Source organism: Thunnus thynnus, chromosome 18 (genome assembly GCF_963924715.1).
Source record: "Thunnus thynnus chromosome 18, fThuThy2.1, whole genome shotgun sequence".
In the NCBI taxonomy this organism is placed as follows: Eukaryota; Metazoa; Chordata; class Actinopteri; order Scombriformes; family Scombridae; genus Thunnus; species Thunnus thynnus.
Window position 1 is genome coordinate 10,828,256 of NC_089534.1, and position 27,264 is coordinate 10,855,519.

At 41.1% G+C, this 27,264-nt stretch overlaps 1 protein-coding gene across 4 annotated transcripts in view; it reads right to left on the reverse strand.

Moving 5' to 3' along the window:
- runx2b (RUNX family transcription factor 2b) overlaps nucleotides 1-27,264 on the reverse strand; it is a 119,829-nt gene that overhangs the window by 88,600 nt on the left and 3,965 nt on the right. Inside the window, exon 3 of one of the 4 annotated variants that reach the window (XM_067571715.1) lies at nucleotides 21,408-21,530. The exons of 2 other annotated variants lie outside the window; for them this stretch is intronic. In XM_067571715.1, the coding sequence (XP_067427816.1) occupies nucleotides 21,408-21,483 (76 nt within the window). In that variant the 5' untranslated portion in view covers nucleotides 21,484-21,530. Of the gene's footprint in view, nucleotides 1-21,407; nucleotides 21,531-27,264 lie in introns of those variants that run through there. One more of the 4 variants, XM_067571714.1, reaches the window with a different exon arrangement.

Below are 27,264 nucleotides of genomic sequence, written 5' to 3' on the forward strand. Positions count from 1 at the left end.
TTACCACCACCATAAAAATGTGAAATGAACACATTACTGATATTTATATCCTGAGCTGTATGTTGAGAGCAATAAACATTTCTCTGATTAGCAGGGCACAAATAATCTCATGGTTAAAAAGCCACGATGTTTTCACTATAAGGCTGTTAATTATGGAGGGTATAAATGCCTCAATGCAGTGATTATGTGGCTGCTGCCCTTGTCCGTGATCCATTAAATACCCTGAAATCAAATTAGTGAAACCATAAACAATCTACTTATGGTCAGTAGGGATTCACAGGGTTTTCAGAGGGTGAAATGCTGACATACAATGTGAAATGACAAATGATAGTCCAGAGACGGGAACAAATCAGTGCTCTGACCAGAGTTTTTTTTTCCAAAGAGAAAATATTAACCCAAACAGTACTTAGTAGGTGAGGGTGTGTTATTCTTAACCGGTTTGAATCACTACTGGACTCTCCGAGTCCCACAGAGCTCGTATATAAGCTCTCTCAAGTTTCTTCAGCTAGGCGTGAAAAGGCTTCCCTTCTGGTGTAATGCAAGCCTGACAGAGGACAAGTCTGCCTCTATTCCCCGTCTCAGTGCAGTCAAATTCAAACTGAAAGGATGAGGCAGCCACATCCACAGTCACACAGTCCATAATTTTTCACCAAACTAAAAGATCCTCACAGTATGAAAGCTGCTCAGTCAGGTGTGGTACCTTACCTGACTATACGTCTGCAAGTGGCGATTAATTAGCACGCTGCACTGTGGTAATTGTACTTACACAAAATTTAAATATATAATATACATATATATATATGTAATATGTAAAACTCTACTCATGTGCAGGTACTGATGAATACATTATGTTTGCCATATTGTTAAATGGAAAGTCCATATGTACATGTTCATTTTGAGAGGCCGGAGACATTGCTTTTTAACCCTGAAATTAGAGTTATGTTTTGTCACAATCCTGCAAACATCATATAGAGAAACAAAGACGATACTTTCCCTGTGAATTGAATTGTGCCGTTCCGTCTTGCTTGTAAATGATGCAGGCGTACGTAATGACTGCGTAGTCAGACCGAGGTAATTTCAAGTGCCACATCCAATCAGCACTATCACCACAAAGTATCACAGCTTGGAGCGCAGTCATTCTCTTTGCAGAGCCCTCAGCTGAAGTGATAGTCAACCACTGAAACACAGTAAAAGTTACCAATACAGTGCAAAAAGAAAGGGTGAGGAAAGAGAAGGGGGCAAGAGGGATCGGGGGGTGGAAGGGGTGAAAGAGTCTTGGATCCTGTGGTAAGTGCCAGAGGGACACATTTTGTTGGAACACAGGGTGTGCTGAGTGATGGGAGAACGGCTACAGCAGTGTTTAGAAACACCAGTCGGCCAGTCTATTGCCTAGGAGCCTGGGTGTCTGCCTTGAGCTCTCCCCCCCACCGCTCTAAGTAGGATGGTACATGCAGCCTCACTGCATACCGCTCCTGCGCGCCGCTAAAATTAGCCCCCCTGGAACCAGATGGAATTCTAAACAGAATAAACTTTTCTTGACTTGATTATATTGAGCCTTTCCAAGCTCCGACATTAAAAAGAAAGAGAGAAGGCAAAGAACGAGGGGGAACCTTAGAAGCTAATTGCCGTGGGTCTGGCGTGCACATTGGGCATTGTGTTTAGTCGAGACGCTGCAGTAATGCCGGAGCCTTTCCCCGGGCCGTGTCTCCCAAAAGGGGAACTGTCACATCTTCCATGCGTTTGCGGTGGGCTTGCAGCTCCACACGGACTGCATGTGAAGCCACTAATTAAAAGCAAGCGATCCGTAACTGTCTGGCTCACCAGGCCGTGCTCATCCATGTGGCCCCCATCGGCTGTCGTAGACCCCCTGGCCCCTGACGATGACTGTAAGGCCTATGCATGGGAGTGATTTTGAGAAAAAATGTGATGATTCCCGCATGAAGCAACACCGGCAGTATTACAGTGTATTTACAGGATTCAATGAGATGTATTTTTAGTCACTCACTTTACATAATTGGGGTAAAAAAAATGTTTCACTTTTAACAAATGATGGAAACTTTTATTTGGCACCCAAAAGATTCAGAGTATCTTCATATTATCATGAAAAAGTAAATAATTATAATGTTATATAAGTGGCAGAGATCATATTTTAAATTATATTTTCTGATCAGAATTATATTTTTAATGGTACTGATTGTTTAAATGGTCCATAAATTACATTACTTGTCATTTTTATGTAGTTTCTGTGCATTTTCTGTTATATAACTGTATATAAGCAGCCAACTCTTAGGGTTTTTAAAAAGAATAAAAATAAATTGTGAGGCCGACAATAGCTGTAACATAACAGAGAAGTGTAAACAGAGGAATCTAAAGAGCACTTAGAATACTATACAAATTCCTTTAATGAAACAACCCATGGTTGGTAGAGAAGATGGAATGGGACTTTTGACTCGCTCCAAACAGTGACTTTGATTACCAAGATTTGTTTGTTTCCACAAAATGACAGCTAAAACCCCAAGTCCTTCTCTAAACCAAAGTCTCACTACACTCCAAACTCGGCCCAGTGGTTGGCCACCTACAGAACAGCAAAAAAAAAAAACAAAGAGGGGGGAAAAACCCCTTTGTATCAAAGGCTATCTTCTGGTGACTCCCTGGCTCGTGTTTATCGAATGCTGATTTTAATGCTCCATTTTTATCATGGCGATTAGCATTGTTTAGTAATCAGTCAAACCGAGACTTACCCTTGTCCATGCGAGTGTAAACACTTGTCTTCTCAAAACAGCTTCATTTGGATAAAGAAAGGACAGAAATGTCTCTGTGAATATGATGGTATATTTCTTGTATTGTTTGCTGAAGCAGAAGCACATGATGCAATGCTTGTGTTTGGGGAAAAAGCAGTAATTGCAGTATCAGTCATATGTGAGCCATGACACATATGACCACCATGAATCTGCCTTTTCTCTCTCTGAAATCTGTCCCATCCCATCACAGTTTTTCCACCACTCGCTGGCTTAGCTTTCTGCCGCAAATTTTATATGATCCCCTTTTTTCAATAACCTCAGTTTGCTTTGATTACTTTAATCACCTTTGAATGCAACCAATTTTCAGAGTTTGCGGTAGCTCGGCCTGGGCCTGCTTGGTGGCGTGTGTGTGATTGAGGTGAGGCACTGAGCACTGCTGCAGTAGCTCATATGAGCCAGGGCTGAAGTGTTTCCTCGACAGAAGGAAGGAAAACCTTACAGGGGGGGGTGGGGAGGGTGGTGGTGGATGGAGGTAATGCGAAGGGGAGAGTGAGGGAGCGACCCAGACGGTGACTTGGCTGGGGTCAGGTGTAAACACATGCACAGCTGGCAGACAGATGTGCTCAGACGAGAGCCAGTGACCATGTCTTTGGTTCCTTCCTCTCCGCTCACCTGATGTTCAGCTAATTCAGCAGCAGATGCAGCGAGGCTCAGTGAGAAACAAAGAGTTAGCTGCAAGAAAAAAAAATTTCACACACATGTAAAATTGTGTGCAGACATGCTTAGAATACACACAAGAGGTCTTACAATGCAGACAGTAAGAAAAAATGAAAAAGGGGGAGCACAAAGAAATCAAAAGCTCTGGTTACTCCAGAAGTGGCCTCTGCTCCACTGTGACTTAGCTAGTCAAGCGAGTGTGTGGTCGATGAGAGAGAAAGTATAACATTTCCCATTTTCTACTTTACTGGAGTGGTCTGGGAGACTCATCGGATGGGATTTTAAAAAGATCTTTCAGTGCACTGACAGCCATGAACGCACCATGATTACATTCCTTTCACCCAGAGCTTTCTTTTTTTTTCTGCTTTTATTCAGCATGTGCCAGGCCAAAAAGGACGGACAATTTTGTGCATTTTTGTGGATTTTCTGAGACCCCTAATCAAACTTTCAAACAAATGATCTCATGATGTAATGGACTGGAGAGATGCAGGCAACAACAAAACAAACTCTCTACTGCTGCAAGAGCAATAACCAAAAGTTTACACCCCAGCAAACACTTTAAATATTTACCAACCTTAGTAAAACAGTCGGGGATTATCCTGTATTGTTATAACACTGAGAAAAGACTCTCATACTTTCCATATTTTCTACTGATTCCATGAGGCTGAAAACAAGGAGAGGGATCAGATTAAAATCTCTTTGTACATAAACTACCCATTGACTCACTGTCTTCCTGTCGGAAGGAGCAATTAGCTCTCCGAGACAAAGATCTCAGACATTTTAAATGGCTGAAAATAAATAAATGTGGGTATTGCCGTTAGACTTTAGGCCCTGTTTCAATTAGAGCAGAGGCCGTGGTCTGTGTCTCTCACTGAGCTGCTGGCTCCTTCAAGCTCTGCTTCTATGGGGACTTTTTAATTGCTATGTTTTAGCTGAAAGGGAAACAGAGAGGGGAAATGTACTGTATTCATCTTGGCCTCCCACTATGCTTCACTCATGAAGGCCTGGGGTGATTTGTCTCTTTAACGCGGAACGCTGTACAGTGAAGTACAGTGCTGCTCAGACAATGCATTCATTCTTCCCATCATGAATGGAGATTTTCTTCCACAGTTATTTTTTTTTTTCTCGGCGGATTGATTTATGTGACATAATTTATTATGACCAGCTACCCGAGCTCCTTCAATTTCAGGAGGTAAAATGATCTAGAGATTTGCTAAAATCACAACACCTTCAATATAAAAGCTTTTGACAAAGTCTGCACTTGATATTCATCATTAGATTAGTGGCTGGCATCTGTTAAGCCTTATATAACTGATAAAAGTAGTCTGTGGCTCTTATTTTAAGGATTGCATTCCATTTCAAACATTCCACACAATCTGCTGAAGTTGGTTATACTTTCGATGGAGCATAAGATTTCAAACTCCTCACTCTTATTGCTTTTTTCCACATCCAGCTGATGGCAGCCATGTCAACTATCAAAAGGCAGAGTCTGCTTACCAAGATGACTGATGAGCGACAGTAGCCAGATCTGTGTGTGTGTGTGTGTGTGTGTGTGTGTGCTCTCTTTCCCAGCATGCAGACATGTGGGTCATAGAGAGAGACCAGATAAACACCTCCTGATCTCGCTGCTGTCAGATCAACACTTTCTGTCAGCACATCCCTGTCTCTCTCTGTGTCACTCTCACACACTATCTATCAAGTCTCTTCCCTTTCCTCAGGCATCCCATCAATCATCCTCGTTCAGAGCTTCACAAGCCCAGAATTCTCTTCGTGTCTGCATCGCGTAACGGCGAGGATGTTTAAAGGTCCCTTTGTCCCTTTGAGAGTGGGGGCCGACGTGAATTTCCTCTCAGATGTGATAATATGATGACGGTTACGCTATTTTCGGGGACGCCGCAGTCTCTTTTTTGTTTCTCTCAACACCCATAATTAGCAACGTGTGCCTTCCACAGCGACAGTTATACCTTTCACCCTTCCCTCTCTGTGCGTTGCGTGATTACACACAGACAGATGGTTTGAGTTTGAGCCCTGCCGCCCCGCGCTAATATCAGACATGCTTTGAATTTATCTCACATCTTAATGGACGACAGTATAGACAGGCAGTTTGCAAACTGCCGAGCCATTCCTCTCGCCCTCGGTTTATTACCGTATTTATTTGACTGGATTCAAGGAATGAAGCAAATTGGCCCCTGCGAGAAAGACGCAGAGAAACTATGAAAGTGAGAGGGGTAAGGAGCTCCACAATGAATGGTCATGTATTTAACTGTTAAGACTGCGGTCGTAAGAGCTGTCTAATGCTTGTCTGTCTGATAATAAACCTCATTACGGAGTGATCCCACACAATCAAACCATTCTCTTCCATCCTATTTCCTCTTGGACAACTCAGATACTGAAGTCTCTTCCTGCCTCTGGCAATACTGGATCAAAGCACTTCTTCCCTTTAGCGACCAGACTAGTTAGCTGATTAACGATTTTCATCATCATCCCGAGGCCTCTGCTGAAGAACATCTTAACACGTCGTCTTGACCCAGAAGGCCACGGGAATACATCAGGATACTTGTGGTCATTTTTAATCTAATGTCAGGCCTCTGCAGTCGCGTAGTACACGTTTCACTACAGTGGCCCACTCACTTACTGAAAGATAAACTCCTTTTGTTGATCTAAAGTGGTTTGCTTACGCTTCATCAATTGGTCGGTCGGTCAAGCAGCAGTTTTGGGAGGAGAGGCGAGGGCGAACGCCGTTGCCTCAGCAGAAGTGGTAGAGGGAACAAAGACTGGTTTATGGCGTGTGGCCATCAGACAGGCTACATCAACACTGTTCGTCAGGACCCAAGAATAGTGCGGAGGGCTGAGTCAGCCTAGCAGCAACTACCCACAGCAAGGAGAAGAGAGGGAGAAATGTGTGTGTACTTGCGAGATGGCCAGAGAGAGAGAGAGAAAACAAGCCTAGGTTCTTGTTAAAACGAGATTGTTAAGGATTCCTGCTGTGGCATTAACTTCTTTGCCATTCACCGTTTGACTCCATGACTCCACTCTTGACCTCGTAGCACACAAACACAAATGGGGACTTGGCCTCCGTAACGGCCCTGTTTACTGGAAATGCTGCTCACCAGGGACAATAAAGACTTATGATGCATACAAGGCTCCTGCCAACCTTTGCAGTTGTGGCCTAATGTAAGTCCCATACACACATGTGCACATGTGTACTGTACACACGAACACAAAGAGAAAAGGGATGGCAACCAACATACATAAAAATAATTACCAATTTTAAGATAAACCATGGATAAAGATGCAAAACTTTATTGTCTTTTAATGAAGGCAGGAATAAAAATTTGTCTTTGTTTCGGTTCAAAGGCCCAATAAAAACCCACATTAAAGATTAAGGGGAATGAAATTAGGTGAGCGCATACGGAAAGAGGTATACCTATTAAAACGCCAACATGCAAACATTATTTATGGAGCTACTGTTTATAGCAACAGGACGCGGCGTTGTCATCGGCCTAACACTTAGGGTGTTGTGCGGCAGAGGGACGAGCTGTTTATTTTGTTTATCACTTCACTCTATCGACTGCATATGGAGTGTGTATGAGCGCGTGCACGTGCATTTTCATTTGGAAGTGATCTCCTGTGTTTTTCCTGTTGCAGAGCACAGAAGCGTGTGGTGTGGAAGCTCAAAGCTCTCGCCCACATCAAGAGAAACCATCCGTCCTTACAGCCACAAGCCCTCCCTCTCTTCCCCCCTCTCAGGCGTAATAACAGAGCCATCAAATAGCCATATTTATAATCTCTGAACGGGCCAATTTTAAAGTGGTCAACTCCAGAGGTATAGGAATTGTTGAGAGCAATTTGCGGTTTTCATTCTTAAAGAGGCACCATCCCAGTGGCAAATGAAATAAAGTCAGTTTCCTTTTTTTTTTCCATTTGTCAATATGAAAGCTGGGTTTAATTACATCTTTGGCTCTCTTCTGATATCACTTCAAAATGATTTATTTAAATTGGGCAGGGCAAAATTATTTTATTATAATTCTGCTCCATGTTTGTGTGCCACAGAAATTAGAGCATTTATCAATTTCCAAAATGCAACAATCAGATTGTGCCAGCCTGGTACAGCAGGCTGTGCGTGGGATTCATATGAAAGCAATTACTGTATATTTTCAGTAGCAAGTACTGTGTGCGATATTAATATCATTTGTCTTGACTTTATTGAAGTAAAATGAATCTGTTTATCATGAGAACGTCTTCTCAACACACCTACGCGTTTATAATATTCATCAACGCTGAAAACACCGGTTTTCAGAGGAAAAGGGAAGTTGAATGCAAGCAAATAGCATCTGGTTTAGCAACACATTGTGAGCAGAACCAGCAGCAGATCAGCATACATTAATACATTTCATCTGGTCATTACTGTGCAGTCATGGAGCCAAGCGTTCCTGCCAGTTTCCAGCCTCCTGTCACTTGCCGGTATCTGACACTGATGAAAAATGCAGCGTGTTTCGATCACCACAACATTACCATTCTGTTTTCTCTATATGTTGAGATCAGATGACTCCCAAGTGTTGATCTAGTATGATAAATGTAGTGCTGTGTAACACGCAATTCACTTTTGATTTTGTGTGTGAGTACGTGTGTGTGTGTGTGTGTGTGTGTGTTTGCATTTGCATTTGTCTTTACAACTCATTATAAAGGATCAACGTTAGGAGAGAATACGTGAATATGAATTGATGACATAAAAACCGGACAGTAGGAAATGTGGTCACATTTATTATTATGTATTTAAAGCCAATATGTGTGGAATGGTTTGTCATAATAACATCTATCAAATTATTCTAATGGCATATGTCTTTGTGTTTAGATACAACCACTTTAAAGCTACTATATGGAACTAAAACAATTTTAAAAAATAATATCAATAAACATAGCATCTTGAATAATTCACAATTTTTTTCATTCACCCTTTACACAGAGTTATATATAATATACAATACAAATATACAATGTTTCTGTGGTAGACCACTAGAAAATCTAATTACCTCTTGCTCTTCAAAGTTTTTAATCTCATTTTCCTCGGTTTAACACAAAAGATATTACAAATTTACAACACGACAAAATTCAAAAGATTTATAAAAAAAACAAGTTTGCACAGTATACTGTTCAGATTGTAGGGCTGTGACTGGTTTAAATGTCACTAAATGTGTTTTTGGTCACATACTCCACTGAGAAACAAATTGAGCTACCCCTGAGATGCAGCCTGACGTTTAATATTCAGTGCGCCCATGTTTGGCAAGTCTACAGGAGAAGCTAAGTGCTAAGGACAACATTCAAGCACAAAACTACCCTCAATCCAGGCAGAAACATACTTAGTAAATAAAATTACTATATTACAAAGCAATGGTCATCCATTTGTCTAAATAAATGACACATGAATGTACAGTATACCCAATATTAAAAAAGACCAAAACAACTTTCCTAATACTAAAACAGTTGAAATATTCACATGAATGTATCTCACCTTATATTATTTTGGATAGAAAGACAGACAGTGTATCTTAAGCACAAACGTCTGCATAATAAAGGAACTACTGAATATTGTAACCATCTTAATCACATTGTTTACCGATGCTGTCTCTGAATAATTTCAGAATCCTGTGTCATATGCATTGCCAGACCCATAGCTATTAACTCGAGCCTCCTTTCATCTTTCTGTCTTTTTCTTTTTGCTCTCTGCCCCTGAAGGGTTGTGCTCACGCATGCCACCTTCATAATCAGCCATTCTGATATTCAAATGAGAGCAGAAAAGCATTATTCGCACATGTGCAGTTGACGACCAGAATACATCAAGGGACAGCTGGCATGAAAATGGCCTCTCATTTTTCATTGCTTTGTAAAAGTGGAGATTAAAAAGGATTGAAGTGACGCATGAGGGAGAAATATTGTGAAAAAAGGGGCCAAACAGAGGGAGCTGTAGAGCTGTTAAAACATGGCCAAATTACACTGCTGTCTGAGCAGGAAGGAAACCGGGCTTTATACACTCCTCAATAACTTCCTGTTAAATATCCACAAATCACAATCTCACAAAAGGATTACAAAAAGAGTATGCTAGAGACCCAGAGTCATCTAAACACTGGCTGTGTATTTATGTGACTCCACTTGTAGGAAGCTGACCACCACCAGGTCACTCTTGAGTGTGTGCATTTGAGTGCATGTGTGCTGTGTTAGATGGGATGTGTGTATCATATAGAGGAGGATGTTATCAACATGGCAGTGATGAGAGATGAATGGCGTCCCACAGGGCCGGCTTAAGCCCCTGCACATGTGCACAGCACTACCGCCCACTAAAAATATGACTCCTGGATACTTTTCCGACTTCTGGCTCTGTCCATAAATCAGCAGCCGGACAGCGAGGCCTGGACTTGGCAGAGTATCAGACGTGCCTCCAGTGACTTGGCCTGTCCGTCATCCTGCCACTGCTGCCTCGAGCTTCTTAATTAATGTGCCAATTGAACGCTGCATATCATAATGAACACACAGCCCCCTCTATCTCAGCCTTCCTGGGCTTGTTATTCTTGGTCCCCGTTAAGGATACGTCCCTGTGTATGTTCGGATATTTATAGGTAATGGATCTATTAAAATGCATGAGAACGAATTAAAAAACAAATAACTGCAAAGGTGCTCAAACGAGCTTGGAATGTTTGGAAAAGGGATTTTCGGTTTGATGTGTTTTCACAGCATAGCTGGTGAATTTATCACTTTCACTTTTGTTGGTGTTACTCCGTCGCCTTACTTCATCATTAAGAACACACAGGCTGTTTCGGCTCCAGAGATTTTTCATTTTCATGAGGATTCCCACTGGCTGCGGTGTGAAATATGCACAGGAAGCAGACTTTAAAGAGTTAAGTAACCTGTCCAACTGCCCTTTTCAAAGAGAAGAAATAAAAGGTTCACTTTCTCCAACCAAGTGATGACAGAGAGCTACATGTAGGTCTTTTTCCACCACTGACCATATAGAATATCTAACCTTTATGGAGCGTTATAACTCCTAGAGCTCATTGCTCAGCCTCAGATGGTAGTTTTTCTCCGAATAAGAGGGAAACTGTATCAATCTGACAGCCACAGGTAGAGGTTAATGGCTCTCCATTTGTAACTCTTTGCTGCGTGTAATGCCACCTCCCTCGGTTATAAAGACTTCATAAATCAAGTGCGTCGATCCTCTGCGAATCTCAGACCTGAGACAGGCTGATTTACGGCTACAACTTCTAGCAGGCTTCTCATCCTTTATCCTCCTTTATTGCCCCCCTTTCCCTGTGTTGAAGCAACTATTCCCATACCTCTCTTTTTCGCTCTCTCCTCTCCAGGTGTCTGGACTCTGACTTAGCACCACAGCTAGCCAACCAACACACACACACATACACACACACACACACTCACACAGGAAAAGGATCTACTTCCAGGGAAGGCTAATAGGATGTGACATCATTTATGGCTGACTGGGAGTAATGTGTGACATGTCTACTCTCTATGGTGGGATGTTTTTCAGTGTACTAGGACATTTTTCAAACCTGCCACAGTGCAGGTTTTAGAATTAAGTTGCATTACAAGCAATGCAGTTTCAAAAAGAAGCAATACAACAAACTCCTGAGGCCTTGATGCAGGGGAGCAGGCCAAGAGTCTCTGGTGGGATTTATTTCTGCCTGGTCACTTTCAGAGGAGGCTTACCCCGCTCGCAAATCATGCATTTTGATCACATCGACCCTGGCCTTGGCTGGGGAAGTAAGCATGTAGATTAATTGGACTGGACTTCTCTCTGAATTATGATCCAGGGCTTTTGATGGTAAGGTAACTGCGTGCACTTGATGCACTTTCCAGATTATTTAAGAGGAGCAGTGGAAAGGAGGTAGCATACCACATGCTGATAAGTATTTAGGAGGTTTTAATCTGTAAATCTGAGACATTTACCTCTCCAGAACTGATATACTCCTTGTACCTCCATAGGTTTGTACTCCAGAACCCAGTCTAATACTTAGTATGTTTTCTTGTCTCAGGCCATATGCTATTTCTCAAGCGTCATGGTTCTTGTTGTACTGGGAAGACCTTCAGTGAGTCGACTTTGAACCCCAATCCAATTTCTCCATGCAACTCAAAACCATAAAGAGCAATTTTTAAGGAGTCTTTGTTTCGGTCATTGAAGAAAGGAAACAGTCTTTCTTGGATATGTTTGTACTCAAAATAGTGGAGTCTTTGTTTTAAAAGACTTTCATTTATTATGGCTTCATGTCTCTATTTCTGCTGTGGTGTTGCGTAAAAATTTTGTCTTTGGCCTTTCCCTGTGTGTGTGCAAGTGTGTGTCTTTGTGCGTTTGTGTGTGTGGCTGAGGAAGCTGTAGTCCAAGTCTTTTAATAGTCTTCAGCACTGTTGCTGAGAAAGGAAGGGGGCAACCCCAATCCAATAATCTTGTTTGACAGTTGGGAGCAGGGGCAGCTAGGCGACAGTGTCCCACAATGCAATTGTAAAAACAAACAGCAAATGAATATGTGAAGAGGCGTGGGAGGTGCTTTTCACCACATTCAGGGCCTCTTATCTTGAGCAATGTATGAAAACACACACACACACGCACACGCACACGCACACACACACACACACACACACACACACAATATAAATGTAAACTCCTTACAGGCCTTGAATATGTCAGACTTTAATCCAGTCTACTTCACACATGTGTGTATTATGACAAGCACAACTTCTCTATGTCACTATTCTCTGACTTTCTCTCTGTTGCTCTTTTAGCGCAGACTGGGGGGTTCTAATCCTGTTAAGACCTGCCAGGACTAATACAATGACAGGTCAAACAACCACTGCTACCCCTCCACCGCCACCCCAAGATCAGGGGTGTTGACACAGGAGAAGGGAGCAACTGTGTTTGCCTCTTTAGTGGTTACTATCAAACCATCATGAACCATTCTTGGCTATACAAAGTGAAGAGAAACATTGTATGAAGCACAGAGATGCCTATTTGTTCTGTATCGAGACATTTTAGCCCCAATAAGACACGCACCCCTTTAAATTAATCTGATGGCAATTTAACATGTCGGTCACAAGTCTGAATAGGCATCTGGTCACTTTTATGTAAAAGTCATGACAGCAGTCTTACTAGGTCAGATGTGGCAACATTTCTGTATGACTTTTAAAACAGCACAAGTCTGAACTGAATGCTGTCTGATTAACATCAAGACCAAAGAAGAAGAACAAGTAAGACATGCAGAGAAAGAGAGGGAGTCATGTCCCACCTTCTACGATCACTGTAATAGATGTATTAACTCTCTCTTTATGTTATCATCATCTCTAATGCACACAAAAAATAAAATCACTTTATTAAACTATGAAAGAGCCTAATAAAGTTGTAGAGGAGATTCTTCTCTTATCAAATCAGTCTATAAAATTTTCCCCTCCCCTTTATACAATCACACTAATAATCTGCAGTCTCTCCCAATTTTTTCAGAGTTCATTCATGCCAACTGCAGCTTGTGATCTCTACATCATGTCATTTAACGACAATGTGAATGTTTATAAAACAGGCAGCAGAAGTGATGATTATTAATTTAATAAGTAATTTATTAGTGGATTCAATGCGAGACACAGGGTTTAGTGTCCCTCGCACTCGAGATGGTCATCAATCAACGCTTCGGTCTTCTTCCTCTTTATCATAACATTTTTATGTCACTGCTGTGCTCTGCTCCCTCTCATGCACCAGGTGCCAAATGTCGTGCAAATTTAATAAACATTAACATAAAAGACACCTATAAAAAGCCATTGCTTTAACAGATAGATGAAGCCGGCGATATTACAATACCCATGGCATTATGTTGCATTGGAGATGTACCACTGCCACCTACATAGAAACAGGATCAGGATATAGTGAAAACATGTGTGCATAGTGTTTATCAAGGTAGGATTGTTTGAATATTTAATTAATTAATTCCTGAATACATCTTCAATGTATTCATGGTACTATAATAGAAAGATCAAAAACGATACTACATAAGAACATTATTCGTTAAACCCTGTTTTATGTAACCCACACATCTTTTTACATCATACCCACACACTCACACATTGCACATCAAGTAAAGAAACAGACCTGATATCTGCAACTTTCCTCTAATTGTCAACCCCTGTAGTAGAAGAAATCTCCAGAAAAAACAGACCAGTTGTTATTGAAAGCTGTGTATAATGTAAAATATTGAATGAGACGTGGGAAAAAAACTTCAAAATGTGAACCTGCTGCTAATACTACTGGGGCATATGGTGTTTATTCCAATGCATAAAAAAACAAACACATTTTATATGTCACTTCCAAAGTGCCAACAAGCCATGAACATCTAATACACACATCTCAGCAATCTATGACATTGCCTCCATCCATTATAAACGTGCCTGGTTGCATGTTTTATATTACTCTACCACATCTGTGAACATTTTAACAATTTCTTGATTTAAAAGATATTACAAGTACAGTATGAGCTTTATATAATAAAGATGTACCAAAATATTAACACAGAATCAGTTTCAAATATATTTTTGATTTTTGGTCCATAGTACTTTCAGTAACCTTAGACAACAATGGTCAATTTTTTTTACATACCATTTTTCTATACTTTGAGTGATACTGGCAGTGTATTTTAATGTATTTTCAGTCATCCAAACATTCCATTTCAAATCTCCATGGACTCAAACTGTCAGGTTTATACTGCACAATGCATTAAGATTAGAGACTCTTTTCAACTTTAATTTTGCACTCGCCTCTTTAGTGCTCAGTACGTTAAGCTTAGTGGTCAAGCTTCACCGCAGTGTGCAGCAGTGGCCCTGTTTGGTCTAACTTAACAAACCTCATTATTAGACAAGGGAATCTCTTTATGACAGCTACTTCTAACTAATGGCTCACTCTTCAGACTGGCTGGACGCATAATGCTTTAAACAGCAGTAAACTAGCGATGCTTTACGCTTGTGAGCTGTTGAACAGACACAAACACATAATGTGTGTGTGTGTGCATTAGCGTATGTTCGTGTATAAGCGTCTGCTCTGCCATTATTGGATCTGCAGGACGCCGTATGTTGACCCATGGGATGAGAGTTCACACCAACACACACGCTATGACACAAAAACACACGCTGTGGTTTCTCCTGCGGCCGCTCAGCTCATTCAGACTCTGACCACCATCAGCAGCCCCCCTGCCTCACTGGTTCCCCATCCCCAGGGATCACACAGCGTCGCTGGGCACTCACATCCTAAGCTATGGGCAGAGAGCCAGCCGCTGGGGCTGAAGCTGGGGGGGAGGGGGGGGGGACACGTGAAGGGCAAAAGGAGAAATATGAGAGGAGGATTTATTAAGGAAGGAAAGAAAAAAAATCTGGATGTGAAGAGGCAGGGGAAAGAGGAAAAGGTGGAGGGGAGGTTGGTGGGGGTTACATATCACATAGTTTATCATATACAAAAGTTCCAAGTGTGCCTGTCATTCTGGAGACTGAGGCAGGGCTGAGAGCTGAAGAGTAAACGTCTGTGTGCTGATGGAGATGAGGCGATGGTGACAGAGGTTACACTATGGTCATTGTATGAAAGCTATGGAAGAGTTTGCTTATCTTTAAAGTGACCTCTCAATCAAAATTAAATATATTCAACAGGAATTTTATTAAATTTGTAATACAGATATATTTCCTGACACAAAAAAGATCTACTGTGCTGCGTTTATTTGCGCTTATTGATTTATTTCAGCCACCATGAAATGCGCTTGTTTTAAAATCTCTTGTCTGAAAATTATTACTCCAGCAAAAATGTCTGTGATTCAGCTTTGTCCACTATTGTTCTGGGCTCCCATCAAGGAAAAGAAAAAGCTGTGTCATCACAAGGGAGGTAGTGGAGGGGTGGGGGTGTGTAAAGTGGGAAAACTGGCTAGTTCCCAGGCTTGCCTTCTAGGCTGTTAATGCCCTCTTTTCTTAGACACACATCAGCACATCTTGGGTGTGAGAACAGAGGGAATGGAGTAGAGAAGGGCAAAGAAGGGACCGGCAGCTGAGAAGGGGAGACATTGAGTGAGAAAAAAAGATGGAGAAAGGCAGTCTGTGAGAGGATCAGAGGAAGAGAACAAGAACCTTGCTCAGCAACAAGTCTGACTTCCCCAGCATCCTTTCCTCAGCACAGGCCCTGCCAGCCCCACATAAACATGGCGAACCTGTGGAAAGTTTCACTCCTCTCTGGAGGGTCCCCTTCTCTACTTGCTCGTTTTATTTCTGTCTATCTGGCCCTTGACTCTCTTGTCTTGTTTTAGGAAAATTCCGCTGGTGGTAATGGTGTGCACCCCTGCAGCCCTAACGTCTTCCATGTGACCATCACGGAGGCAAATTCCAGTTTGTGTTTGTTTTAGGCAAACAGATCAGTTGCCACTTCATCCATCTAGTTTACCTCTCTGTCCTAGAAGTTGACTTTCTCCCCAGACACTTGTGTGGGCGTATGGGCTCTGAAACTTGGCCACACCTCAGCTAAAAAATCCCCACCCCCACTCGTCACCTCCTCCCTAAGCTGCACTTTATTTTCAACATCATGTGACAAAGTCTTTGATATCAGGCCCGGGGCCAAGAGGGAATGGGAGATGGAGACAGGGAGAGACATTTGCATAGGCTTGTTAAAAGTTACCAATTAGGAAAAAGGCCTCACACATAGTGGCCTTGGCTGTGCAAGAGTACAATCTCAAATCAGGACAACATCGCCATCTGCAGGAAAGCAGCAAGATCGAAACCAAAAACAAAAAAATCATCTATATCACAGTGCTACCAAAACAATACCAATCCTCCTCACTGAGTAGTAGAATTGTAATTTTGATATCAGCAGGCTCTTCTTTTGACCTGACACTACAGCACAAGAAAAAGTAAACAAAATCTGTTGCTACTTGGCCTCCTCTGCTGCAGGTGGCGCTCTGAATCCATTCTCCATTCATGACTGCGGTAAGAGCTGGATGATGGCCTTGTTTGTTTAGCCAACAGTGTTGACGCCCACCCACAGGTGCCAAAGGTATAGTGAGTACTGTGCCAGCTGTTTGCAAGCCACAGCAGCCCCTGCACTGCTTGGCTTCACCCTGCTTGACTGCCTGATCTCACAGGAAGGGAGGAAGTGGTTGAGTTACCCAGCAGCAAATTTGAGGTTTATAAAGGGAGAAAGCCGTAAAAAAAATCCAAGTGCAGTTTCCTTTAACTCAGCAGCTAGCCTGAGTGAGGTACTCTTTCCTAATATGTAATTCTTTCATTGTCATTAGTCATTAGTCGGTGTTAAGATTGCTCTCAACACCCAATCAGAGATACTGGAGAAGAAATGTAGAACACTTCAATATTTAGTGTTATGAGTCAGTGGTAAGACTAAGTAGAGAGGTGAAAGGAAGGTGTTCCAATTTCATGGAAGCTTGATTACCTTGTAAAGTTAAATTCATTACACTATTAATCTGTTGTTACCTGTGTCACACCAGGGAACCACCCACAGCGACCACAAACAGGCAACACATGCTCACTGTGGGACCAATAATGTGAGAATGTTGCTTGGGCGAAGCATGATATCAGTCATCGCTGTGGCAAGCTAGCAAATAGTACACACATAGTCTAGCTGCAGGGGGAAATACCTTTGCATGTCTCATGATAGCATAAAGCTGCATTTTACTTGAGATGTGAAATCAGTTAGGCATGTCTAGCATTTGGATTTCATGAAGGCTTACCTTAGCATGGTCCTGTCTTTGCCAAGAAGTAATGGGAAGAGGGGGTAAGGTAGAGAGCTGGCAGCTTTGCTTGGCTTGTTATTGCCAGTACAACGAAGCTCAGTTCACACTCAGCTGTGGCATATTTGGAAAACTTCAAGTAAAGCGGCGAGTAAAAAAAAAAGCTTTTAAATCAGTTCCACTCTCCAGTAAATTACAACCCTGCATTTTTAATTTCCTCTCTCCATACAATGTTATTCATTTGCATCCAAGCCAAACATGGGCCCCTGCAGCTTGCATAGCTCTGCAGGACAAACTGTCCTCTCATGCAGCCGCTACCTGTCAGGAGCACAGGGGCGTGACTGAAAAAATGCACTCCTTGATGTAGAGCGGAGAGGTGTGTGAGGTGGAGGAAAAAAACAAAAAAAGAACAAAACAAGATTAAACCGCTTTTTTCTAAGTGCCTAAGGGATGAATTTTACATCATATGCGGTTTGAGATATTCTAAATCTAATCACTGATAGGAGTCATTGTCAATTATCTTGATATGTTTGTCCAGATGACTATTGTGGTGAAGTGGTGTCTGCAGACTTTAAGAAGATCCAGACGTGCAGACAAATATGACTCCAATTTCAAATGCAACAGAAGTCCTACAACACACTGAAGATACAAACTGGTGCCATGTCGAATCCTGAATTCGTGGACTTTGCATAACAATATTTCATGGCAATAATATTGCTATTACACGCTAAGAAGAGAATGTGCATACCCAAACATGCTTAGTCCATGCCTCAGGAAACTGTCTAAGCTCCTCTAACCACTAGAAAGAGACGGACTTGGCTGCTGAAATAACATTAAGAGCCTGTTACCATAATAGCAAAGCCTCATTTGTTAGCATTACATATCTAAATACCATCTGAAAACCATGGCTCATTTTGATTAAGCAGGGTCCTGTAACAGTGTAACATTTCAAACAGCTTTATATCCACTGTACAGTGTGTAGGCCCCATTACCGTATATGTCCTGTTTGGAATCAAGTGATCTTCCAGTCAAGAAGTTAAAATTCATGTGGTATTGAGCAAATGTGTTATCAAGTCAACAAAGGTTTGAATTAACTACATCTGATCCGCAAAAACTGAAAGCCGGGAGTTGTTTCATTAGCATTATGCAGGAATAATGTCATTTAAAAGACAGAGCAGTATATCTGCTTTTGTCATCAGCTCTGAATACTACAGGCCTGTTTGACAGAGATGTCGAACAGGTTTCAAACATGAAAGAAGGTATGAAATCGCATTTAGTACACCAGGCTAAAGTTAGCCAAGGTTCTGCTAATTCAGCTCTTTCTGTGCCACACAAGGCGATAGGATTTGGCACCTGGCTTTTGCTCAGGCAGGCCTTGCATGTCTATGTAATCCAGAGAGACAGCGAGGGCAGGGCTCGAACTTCTCGTTAGATTTACCCCAGAACACAACAACATAATCATGTCATTACCCTTAGGCTATTCTGCCACATTGTTGTTGCGGGTGGGAGACACTGGATTTGATTTCAGCAGACTTAGCTGACCTCTGCTTCATGGCCCACCAGAACAGGGGAACTACAGCAGGCCGTCCTCCATGCTGGCACTCAGCCTAGCTAAACATTTTACTTTCATAGACAAAAACAAAAGCGTTTCGCCTTTCTTTTCCCCCATTTCTCCCAGTTCTAAAATATTTTTTTTATCAAGCATTGAGGGGACATGTTTCTAGTAACTTTTTGGTCTTGCTATTTTGTGCTGCTGCTGCAAAAATCTGCCAAAATTCCTCCACACACCCCCTCCATCTTTCTGCTCCAGTGTTGATTATTTTGCTTTTTGTCTTTTCTTTCCTCCTAAATGTGTTATTCATCCTGTTCCGTGTGTCTCCAGGCACACTTCAGAACTGGATATAAAATAAACAGTCGCGTTTTCACCCCCTGTCGCTAGGCCTTGACTGCATATACCTGTAACAATAAACATCTGGGTTTCTGGGCTTGTTTATACTCATCTCTAGCCGTTTGAGGACAGAAGCACAACAGGAACTAGACTGTGTGTATGGATTTGCTAGGCTGACGCCCACTGCGAAGCATAGGGTTGGTGGACGCTACTAGACCATGATAGAGTGGAGGCTGCTGGCAGGTAGTGCGCGCTCTGTCTGGCAGAGCCGAGGTTTACCTTGGAGTGACACCAACCATCTGCATGCTATAAGGACTAAATTGCCAGCTTGATGTCCAGCAAGCGAGACAAAACCGTTCCACATACATGAGTGTGTGTTTGTCTGACTTTGTGTATGTATGTGTATGGCTGTACAAGAGATCCAGACAGAGACAGAAATACAAAGAGAGAATAGACAGCCACTGTTGAGGTATTGTTCAGTATCCCATTCTGTAAGACTTAAATGTAATTTCAGTCAACTTTTTTTAAGTTAAAGCTGCTCTAACTGATATTTTTACATTAACAATGAATGAAATTACTATGTATAATGTTAAATGGGACGCTCGTAGTGACAAACCTACAGTTTAGAATTATCTCCTTTCTCTGCATTTCATCTCAGCTCTACTGACCTTTTTAGTGTCTTTCAACTCTTTGTTTTGGTTTTATGGCAACAACTTCTGCAAAACTATTGCTGTGATTCAAAAGCTCTGATGAATTCTGTTACTATATCTGCCTAGCACCAAACAGCTGACAGACAAAGGTTTTTAAAGGGATAGTTCGGATTATTTGAAGTGGGACTGTATGAAGTTGTTATCCATAGTCAGTGTATTACCTGCAATAGATTTGGGTGGGCAGACAGGCAGGAGTACCGGCACGGAAGCTAAGCAATGTACTGTTATGGACGGGGCCAGCAGCAAAAGTATGCTAGCCACCTAAAAAAAGACCCGCCTAAAAAAGTCAATATCAGTTTAATTGTACATTAATTAGAATATTTTTACCACTTTACATTGCTGTCAGACAGCCTTTTTCTTTCTCGACCATAGACCTTCCGTAGTCCCACACATGCCGCGCACTGTATTGCGCTGCACATCAGCTGTCTGGGTCACAAAGTGCTGCTGCGGTGTAATACAGTGCATGGCATGCGTAGGAATACAGAAGTTCTATGGTTGAGAAAAGAAAAGATCTGTCTGACGTCCAGCTGTGAAGATTTTCTGTGTATAGCATACACTTAAAGCTAGAGTGCGGGACTTTGGTCTCCCCCTTTTGGCAGTGAGAGTAATTACAAAAATACTGTCAACACGTGCTTATGTTTTAGGCTTCGCCGTAGCCTACTCTTGCGACTGTAAAATGGTAGATAAATTATTTTCTGGGTCACACAACCCCCACGAAATGACTTGTTTTACTATCAGAATTTGATCCATTCAGTCTGATAACATTTGGAAAGTCTAGAAGAGAATTAAATTATGTTATCCCTATTCAAGTTATCTCTCTGCTATGAAATGGCCACTCGGCTGGTGAAGTCTCTAGTGTGCACGCTTTGCCCATAGAGCATGCACAGTATGCATTCATCTGGCCAGCACAAATCCGACACCTAAAAACTCTGTATAATGTGAAATACAGAGAGATTTACCCGGCAGTGATAGGCTTAATCAGCACTGTGTAAACTCATTTGGCAAGGGCTTGAATGTAATGGACTTTCATTTATATGTAAAAGCTCTGCACTGCAGGTTTAAACTGATATTGATTTTTTTAGGTGGGCCTTTATTTAGGTGGCTAAAATATGTTTTGCTGCTGCCCCCGTCCACAGCAGTACTTTGCTTAGCTTCCATGCCGACCCAAATCTACAGCAGGTAATACACTGACTATGGATAACTACCTCATATAACCCCACTTCAAAAAATCTGAACTATCCCTTTAATCAGTTTTCACTCAGCCTCTTGAAACAATACTTCCAGTCATCCTATCTCAGCTCAGTATTCCTAGGAATTATGGTCTATTCCACACCACATGATCTCTGCCAAATGCTAATGTTAAGTGTGCCATTTATAAAGATCAGACTTTGTGTCTTGTTACAGGCCTAACCTTGAACATAACATTGCCATGCACAAATATTGCAGAAAGCGATAAATTTTAAAATATTGGCATTGGATGTAAAAAATCTAACTGAACAAGGTTTTGAAAAATCATCCATTATCAATGTTCTTGTCTGGTTAAAGGGTTGGCTCTCCCCTGGATGATTGATGATCTTCATACACTTATGGCACTGACCTCGTTCACACGATGTACTATTGGTCCCCTGCACGCTCACAGGCCTGGCATATACTGATTTGTGTCCAGGTCCCATCCTTTGTCCTGCTTTATCCTCTTCTCTGTAAATCCTCTCTGTATTATCTATAAAGCAGACATGTCCATAAAACAATTACTGAGTAAAAATGTACAGTGTGGACAGATACACGACAAGAAGACACCGATAAGTATCTTCCAGTGGGCAACGAAAATGCAGTTCATGCTATAAAGTGTCAAGCTGTCAAGCTGTAGCAAATTTACTAAATCTAGTAGGGATTAAGAGTTGGCCGACACACACAGCCATCATGGTTTAGTCAGGTATGCAGTGAAAGATTCATAAATAATCTTCCCAGCGTCTCAAGACACAACACGCCGGACAGACGCCTTTAATTCAGCTGACGAGAAAATTAAAGGGCTTCATTACCCTAAAGTCATCTAGGGGAAACAATCTTTAACAACTCAGACAATCATAGTATGAATGTCGTTTGGCCAATCCCCAGTCAGCTTTGGGGCTCTGATTGGTTTTCCAGAAGGATGTGGGACTCACAAGTGTGGCAGCTGCTTAAAATAAAGTGACAATTTTTAATGGGGTTTCAAACCTCAGCGAGTCACTGCATCCTGCCAAGCCCCTTGTGATGGCATACATCCAAACCCCTGTTATATCGAACAGGACACGGAGGAGTGAGCTTGTTCTCTCAGCTCAGTACCATTAGAATGCCTTGATGCAGTCAACCATTTTCTGGAGTTGCATTTCCCATCAGCAGTAGCTTTTTATATGAGCCATATGTGTACATACACCACCGTACTCTGCTTTCAAATCACTTTTCTTGAGGTGAATGCTCCAGTGGCAATCAATGGCATCAGAAAATTCTGTAAAGTTGAGTTAAACCTAATAGGGTCAGGTCAATTTGTGAGGTCTAGGCATAGCTGTTTTTTATGATGATGATAAAAATATAATGAAAAACATTCCATACCTATCGAGAAATGAAAACCTGATTCGAGTGTAATGTGTGCAATATTGATTCATTTCTTCTGACTATTTAACGGTGAGTTCGGTTATACACTCAATGATCTAGGGCAGCTGAAATAGGTGTTCAGTCACACACACATACACACACATAGAAAGACAGAGAGGGAAAGAGAGAGAGAGAAAAACTCAGAGATTAACAGGAAATGCAATTACTGTCTGTCTGGGCGCAGCATTCCTCAACAGTATGGCCAATTTCACAGCAATTTTAGTGAGTCAACAGGTCGTAAGTAATCATAATGAGCACCTTAATGTTTTCACACGGAGCAGAGCACCCCTTTGTGGTTTTATCCCTTGGCCATTTGATCCTTCTAATCATCTACAAGCTATTTAAACTGTACACAGGAGCTGTGGGATTGTACAAGTCCCAAGAGAAAGCCCACTGCCTCCATGTTTGTGGAATACTGTCATTTAAACACTGTGTCAACAGGGATCAGGTTCCTCTCATGGTTTCTCTTTTGCTCAAAGGCTGCGGGCATACTGTAAAAGTGGAAACTGCGCTGACATTGAGTGAGTAGCTATTTTTTACTGCAAGTCATTATGGCACTGCACTTTTAAGGCTGTGTCTGACAGGTAAGGGTTAGACTTTTATGGGTGACTGTGTTGCAAATAACATAAATGACAGCTTCATACTGAATGACTGCAGGGCAGATACTGTACCTCAAAAGTGTTGTCTGTCCTATTACTTGATCAAACGGGCATCCAGAGTGAGTGAAATGTAATCTGGGATCAATGGCTACAAGGATTTCTCAGACAACTGCAATCCAGCTGGCTGCTACTTTACTTAAAGTCACCCATACAGGAATGATGGAAAAATACACCCATAAACAAAAAAAAACTCTCTCTGGTTTCCTGTGTTTTAAATAATTTTAGACCCATTTCTAAGTTGCCATTTTTATCCAAGATTTTAGAAAAAGAACTGTCTCCACACAATTGATATCTTTTATGAACAAACATCAATTTTTTTTAAACATTTCAATCTGGTTTTCACTCTCTACAGAGTGCTCTGGTTAGGATCACCTACTGCTTGAAGCCAACACAGGCCTGTACTCCGTTTTAATTCTCCTTGACTTCAGCTCAGCCTTTGACACAGTGGACCAACATGTCTTGATTAGACATCTGAAACTGTTGGCATCAGTGACAAGCAGAGCAAATCATGCAAATACCTAACATTGATTTTCATTGCTATGTGGATGATACACAACTGTATGTCCTGAAAAAGTCTTTTATTATGTTCTGCCTTGCTGAAATTAAGAATTGGATGTCCAAAATTTTCTGCAGTTGAATGACTCCAAATCAGAAATGATTATAATCAACCCCTCTGGCCCCAGCACTAGCATTATTAACACACTAACATCTATTGTGTGTGCCTTATCTAATATTAAAAAAGATGGTGTCATTTTTGATTCAGAGTTGTCGACTAAAGTGGTGCAGTCTTGGTTTTTTCAGCTTAGACATTTAACCAAGATTAGGTCATTCCTTTAATTTGCTGATCTGGAGTAGGTCATCCTCGCTTTTTCTGCAATGTACTTTATTCAGGTCTTAGCAGGTGAATCTTAAGGCTCCAACTAATACAAAACCCTGGTTCCAGGCTTTTAAACGTTCTAAGAGATGTGACCAAATCACACCAGACCTTGATGCCCATCACTGGTTAAGTGTGAGTTAAAGAATAGATTTTAAGATTTTACTGCCGGTTTTTTAAAGCATTGCATGGTGGGGCTCCTATCTACATCTGTGATCTATATTTGTGATACATATGAGCCTGATCGTTGCTTAAGATCCCGTGGCACATGTGCACTGACAACACACAAGCGTTGGCTGTATGAATGGAGTCCAGCTTGTCTGTGCATACCTCTGTCAGTGCCAAAATGATTAAACAAATACCCCCTTTGTGCGCAGCAGCCTTGATTAAGCTAGGTTGTATGTACACCTCTGAAAAAGAAATATAGGAAAGTGCCTTTGGTGGTGCCAAAATTCACTTGCCCTGTTAAAACATCGCTGCTGTCAAAGTTGTTTTTACTCTCTCACATGGAAACTAAATTTATCATGCCTCCCTCAAGTATTCAGGGGTTTTTTAAGAGCATGAGTGTGATTATTTATGTGAAAAATAAATATTGAAACTTTATCTGCATTAGTGGTCACAGAATGCTGACACCAATAAATTTTAACAGGGATTATTTACGGTGCCACAGTAGATGTGGAAATAATATTGTTGTGGTTTATTTAATAGATTGTGGGATCTTCAACTTTAGGACTCGTCATTAGTATCTGACAAATTATACAGTTTCAGAAAATTCAAAAAGAAAAATATGTCTTCAGTTTTTCCATGTTCCTAACATTATCATTATTAGTATCTATTATTTATCTATACTTATTTATTGAAATACGAGGATATGTGCATCTGCTGTATCGTGACAGTGTACTCAGTGTGGTTACAATCATCCCAGCTTAATGGTTAATTAGGTTTTCAACAGCTCTGTATTTCCCCAACATTTATCAGTAAATAATATTACTGTGCAAAGGTTTTAGGCACTCAAGTATAATCAGGATGCTTTCAAAATAATGGCATGCATTCTTTTTATTTATCAATTAACTTCATACCAAATTCAGTAAACAGAACTTTGCATTTAAAACAGCACCAGTTCTCCTCAATACACATGCACACAGTTTTTCAAGGTACAGTGCTGGGCAGGAAGGTTGTTCCGAGCATCTTGGAGAACTTCTGTGGATTTAGGTTCTCAGCTGCTTCTGTCTCTTTATACACAGACTGACTCCATGATGTTGAGATCAGGACTCTGCAGAGGCCATACCATCTGTTGTAAAACACCTTGTTCTTCTTGTCACTAAAGATAGTTGTTTATGACTCTGACTGTATGTTTGGGGTCGTTTTCATGCTGCACAATACATTTAGGACCAATCAGACACCTCCCTGATGGTATTGCGTGATGTAGAATCGTAACATCTAAAGTGCCTAAAACCTTTACCCTGTACTGTACATTCCAAAGTCTTTTTTTAGTCGTTGTTATTGTTTATTTTTTGGAATTTTGTCTTTATTTGACAATCGACATTGAAGAGCAACAAAAAACAGAAAAGGTAAGACATGCAACACAGGTCCCCCGGCCAGACTCGAACCGTAGATGTTCAGCCGAAGCTAAGATGAGGCTTCAGCAGTCTCCATTTGATTAATCAATCAAGTGGGGATTTCCCAAAGTTACAGAGAATTTTGTACTAAAAAGCTTTAGATGACACCAATCTAAACTCAGACTTGTGATTTTGACTGCTGAAGCCTCATCTTAGCTCACAGCACAGAACAAGGACTATGGGTTTTGTCCTGTATCTCTTACATTGAAGTGGGTTACGGTAGGCATCCCTTCATCATCACCATCATCATCATGCAGAGAAGGGGCACTTACAGCAAACAAAAACTCTTTCAATGTACATATAGGCATGTTAGTATTGTTTTAAGACAGACTTGAACTAACCTATCCATTAACCAAATCTGCAAAAATACTACAAATGTAATGAAACAATCAAAACCTTTATTTCTAAAGGTATCATCATTCATCGACCACACCCGATCCTTCCATGCAGTAATGCCTTATGTATTAGTTCACTTGCCTGTAAAAGTTGAGCGCTATAAATAGGCCACAGATAACAAAGCGTTCTTATCCGCATGGTGATGGAAGGTGTCACTGTATGCGTGCATGCCTGCATGTCTGTTACAGTAAGCAGATTTGAAGTGGAAGGCATTTGGTGATATTGGAGGAGTCATGTGGTGATATTGATGTGGATGCTATCAAGGGCTGGATAGAGGATAGAGGCCAGATACTCTCCAGGTGATACTTACATAAACATTGCTTATGATATTGATGACTTGCTGTGTTCTGGGTCTCTATTAGAAAGGATACAGCTAAACAGCAGTCTTTTTTTCTCCCTCTTTGTCTGTCTCTCTTTGTATGGTTTCTGGTTATTTATTTTGATCACTAGTTTTGGAGGTATAGGCTATACAGCATTAGCATTTTACTACAGTAATTACTAGCTTGTTGATCAGTTTATTATGACAGTATTTCTGTCATTTTCAGTATTTGTATTCGTGTATACTGCGTAGCGTCAAATTATGTTTCTCTGTTTCTTTATTTCATTTATTTGCTTTTTTTCTGAATGCAACATATGTATGTATTGTCAAAGCGGTTAGGATGTTTTCTTTATTTAAATGTTTTTGTTCATCTGTGTTTTTTTTAAGTTGTAGTACATTGAGCTCCCTCGGCCACTGTAATAACGTTCATTTACTTGCACCTCATTAAAATATAAACAAAGACTAAATAGGAAATACAGAGATGATCGCAAGAAATTAGTATTTTTTGCCCATTTAACATATTGCCTTTTTATTTAATTTATATGTGTACAATATACCTATTTCTACAGGTATATGAATGACTCAAAACATGGCTTTTTATCACCTTAAACTCACTCCATTAGCAAGGTCTGACATTCTTTGCCAAGCTGTGACTGCTTTTATCACATTCAGGCAATGACACTTAGATACAGTACATGTACATGCAGACTATATAAAACACTCACTGACAAGTATACGGAGTCTTCAGAAATTCTTGTAAAATGTCCATGAGCCTTGAACATAGTCTGCTTTTGTATAGCTCTTTAAACAAAGACTTGTTTAAAGACTTGTATATTCCTTCTCTTCACACAGTTTTGCTAATGCCTAAACCAGTATGTCACTTCCAGGTAGTACTGCAGCATATGAAAATATAGGACAATATGACATTTGTACATAGTAAAATCACTTACACCCTC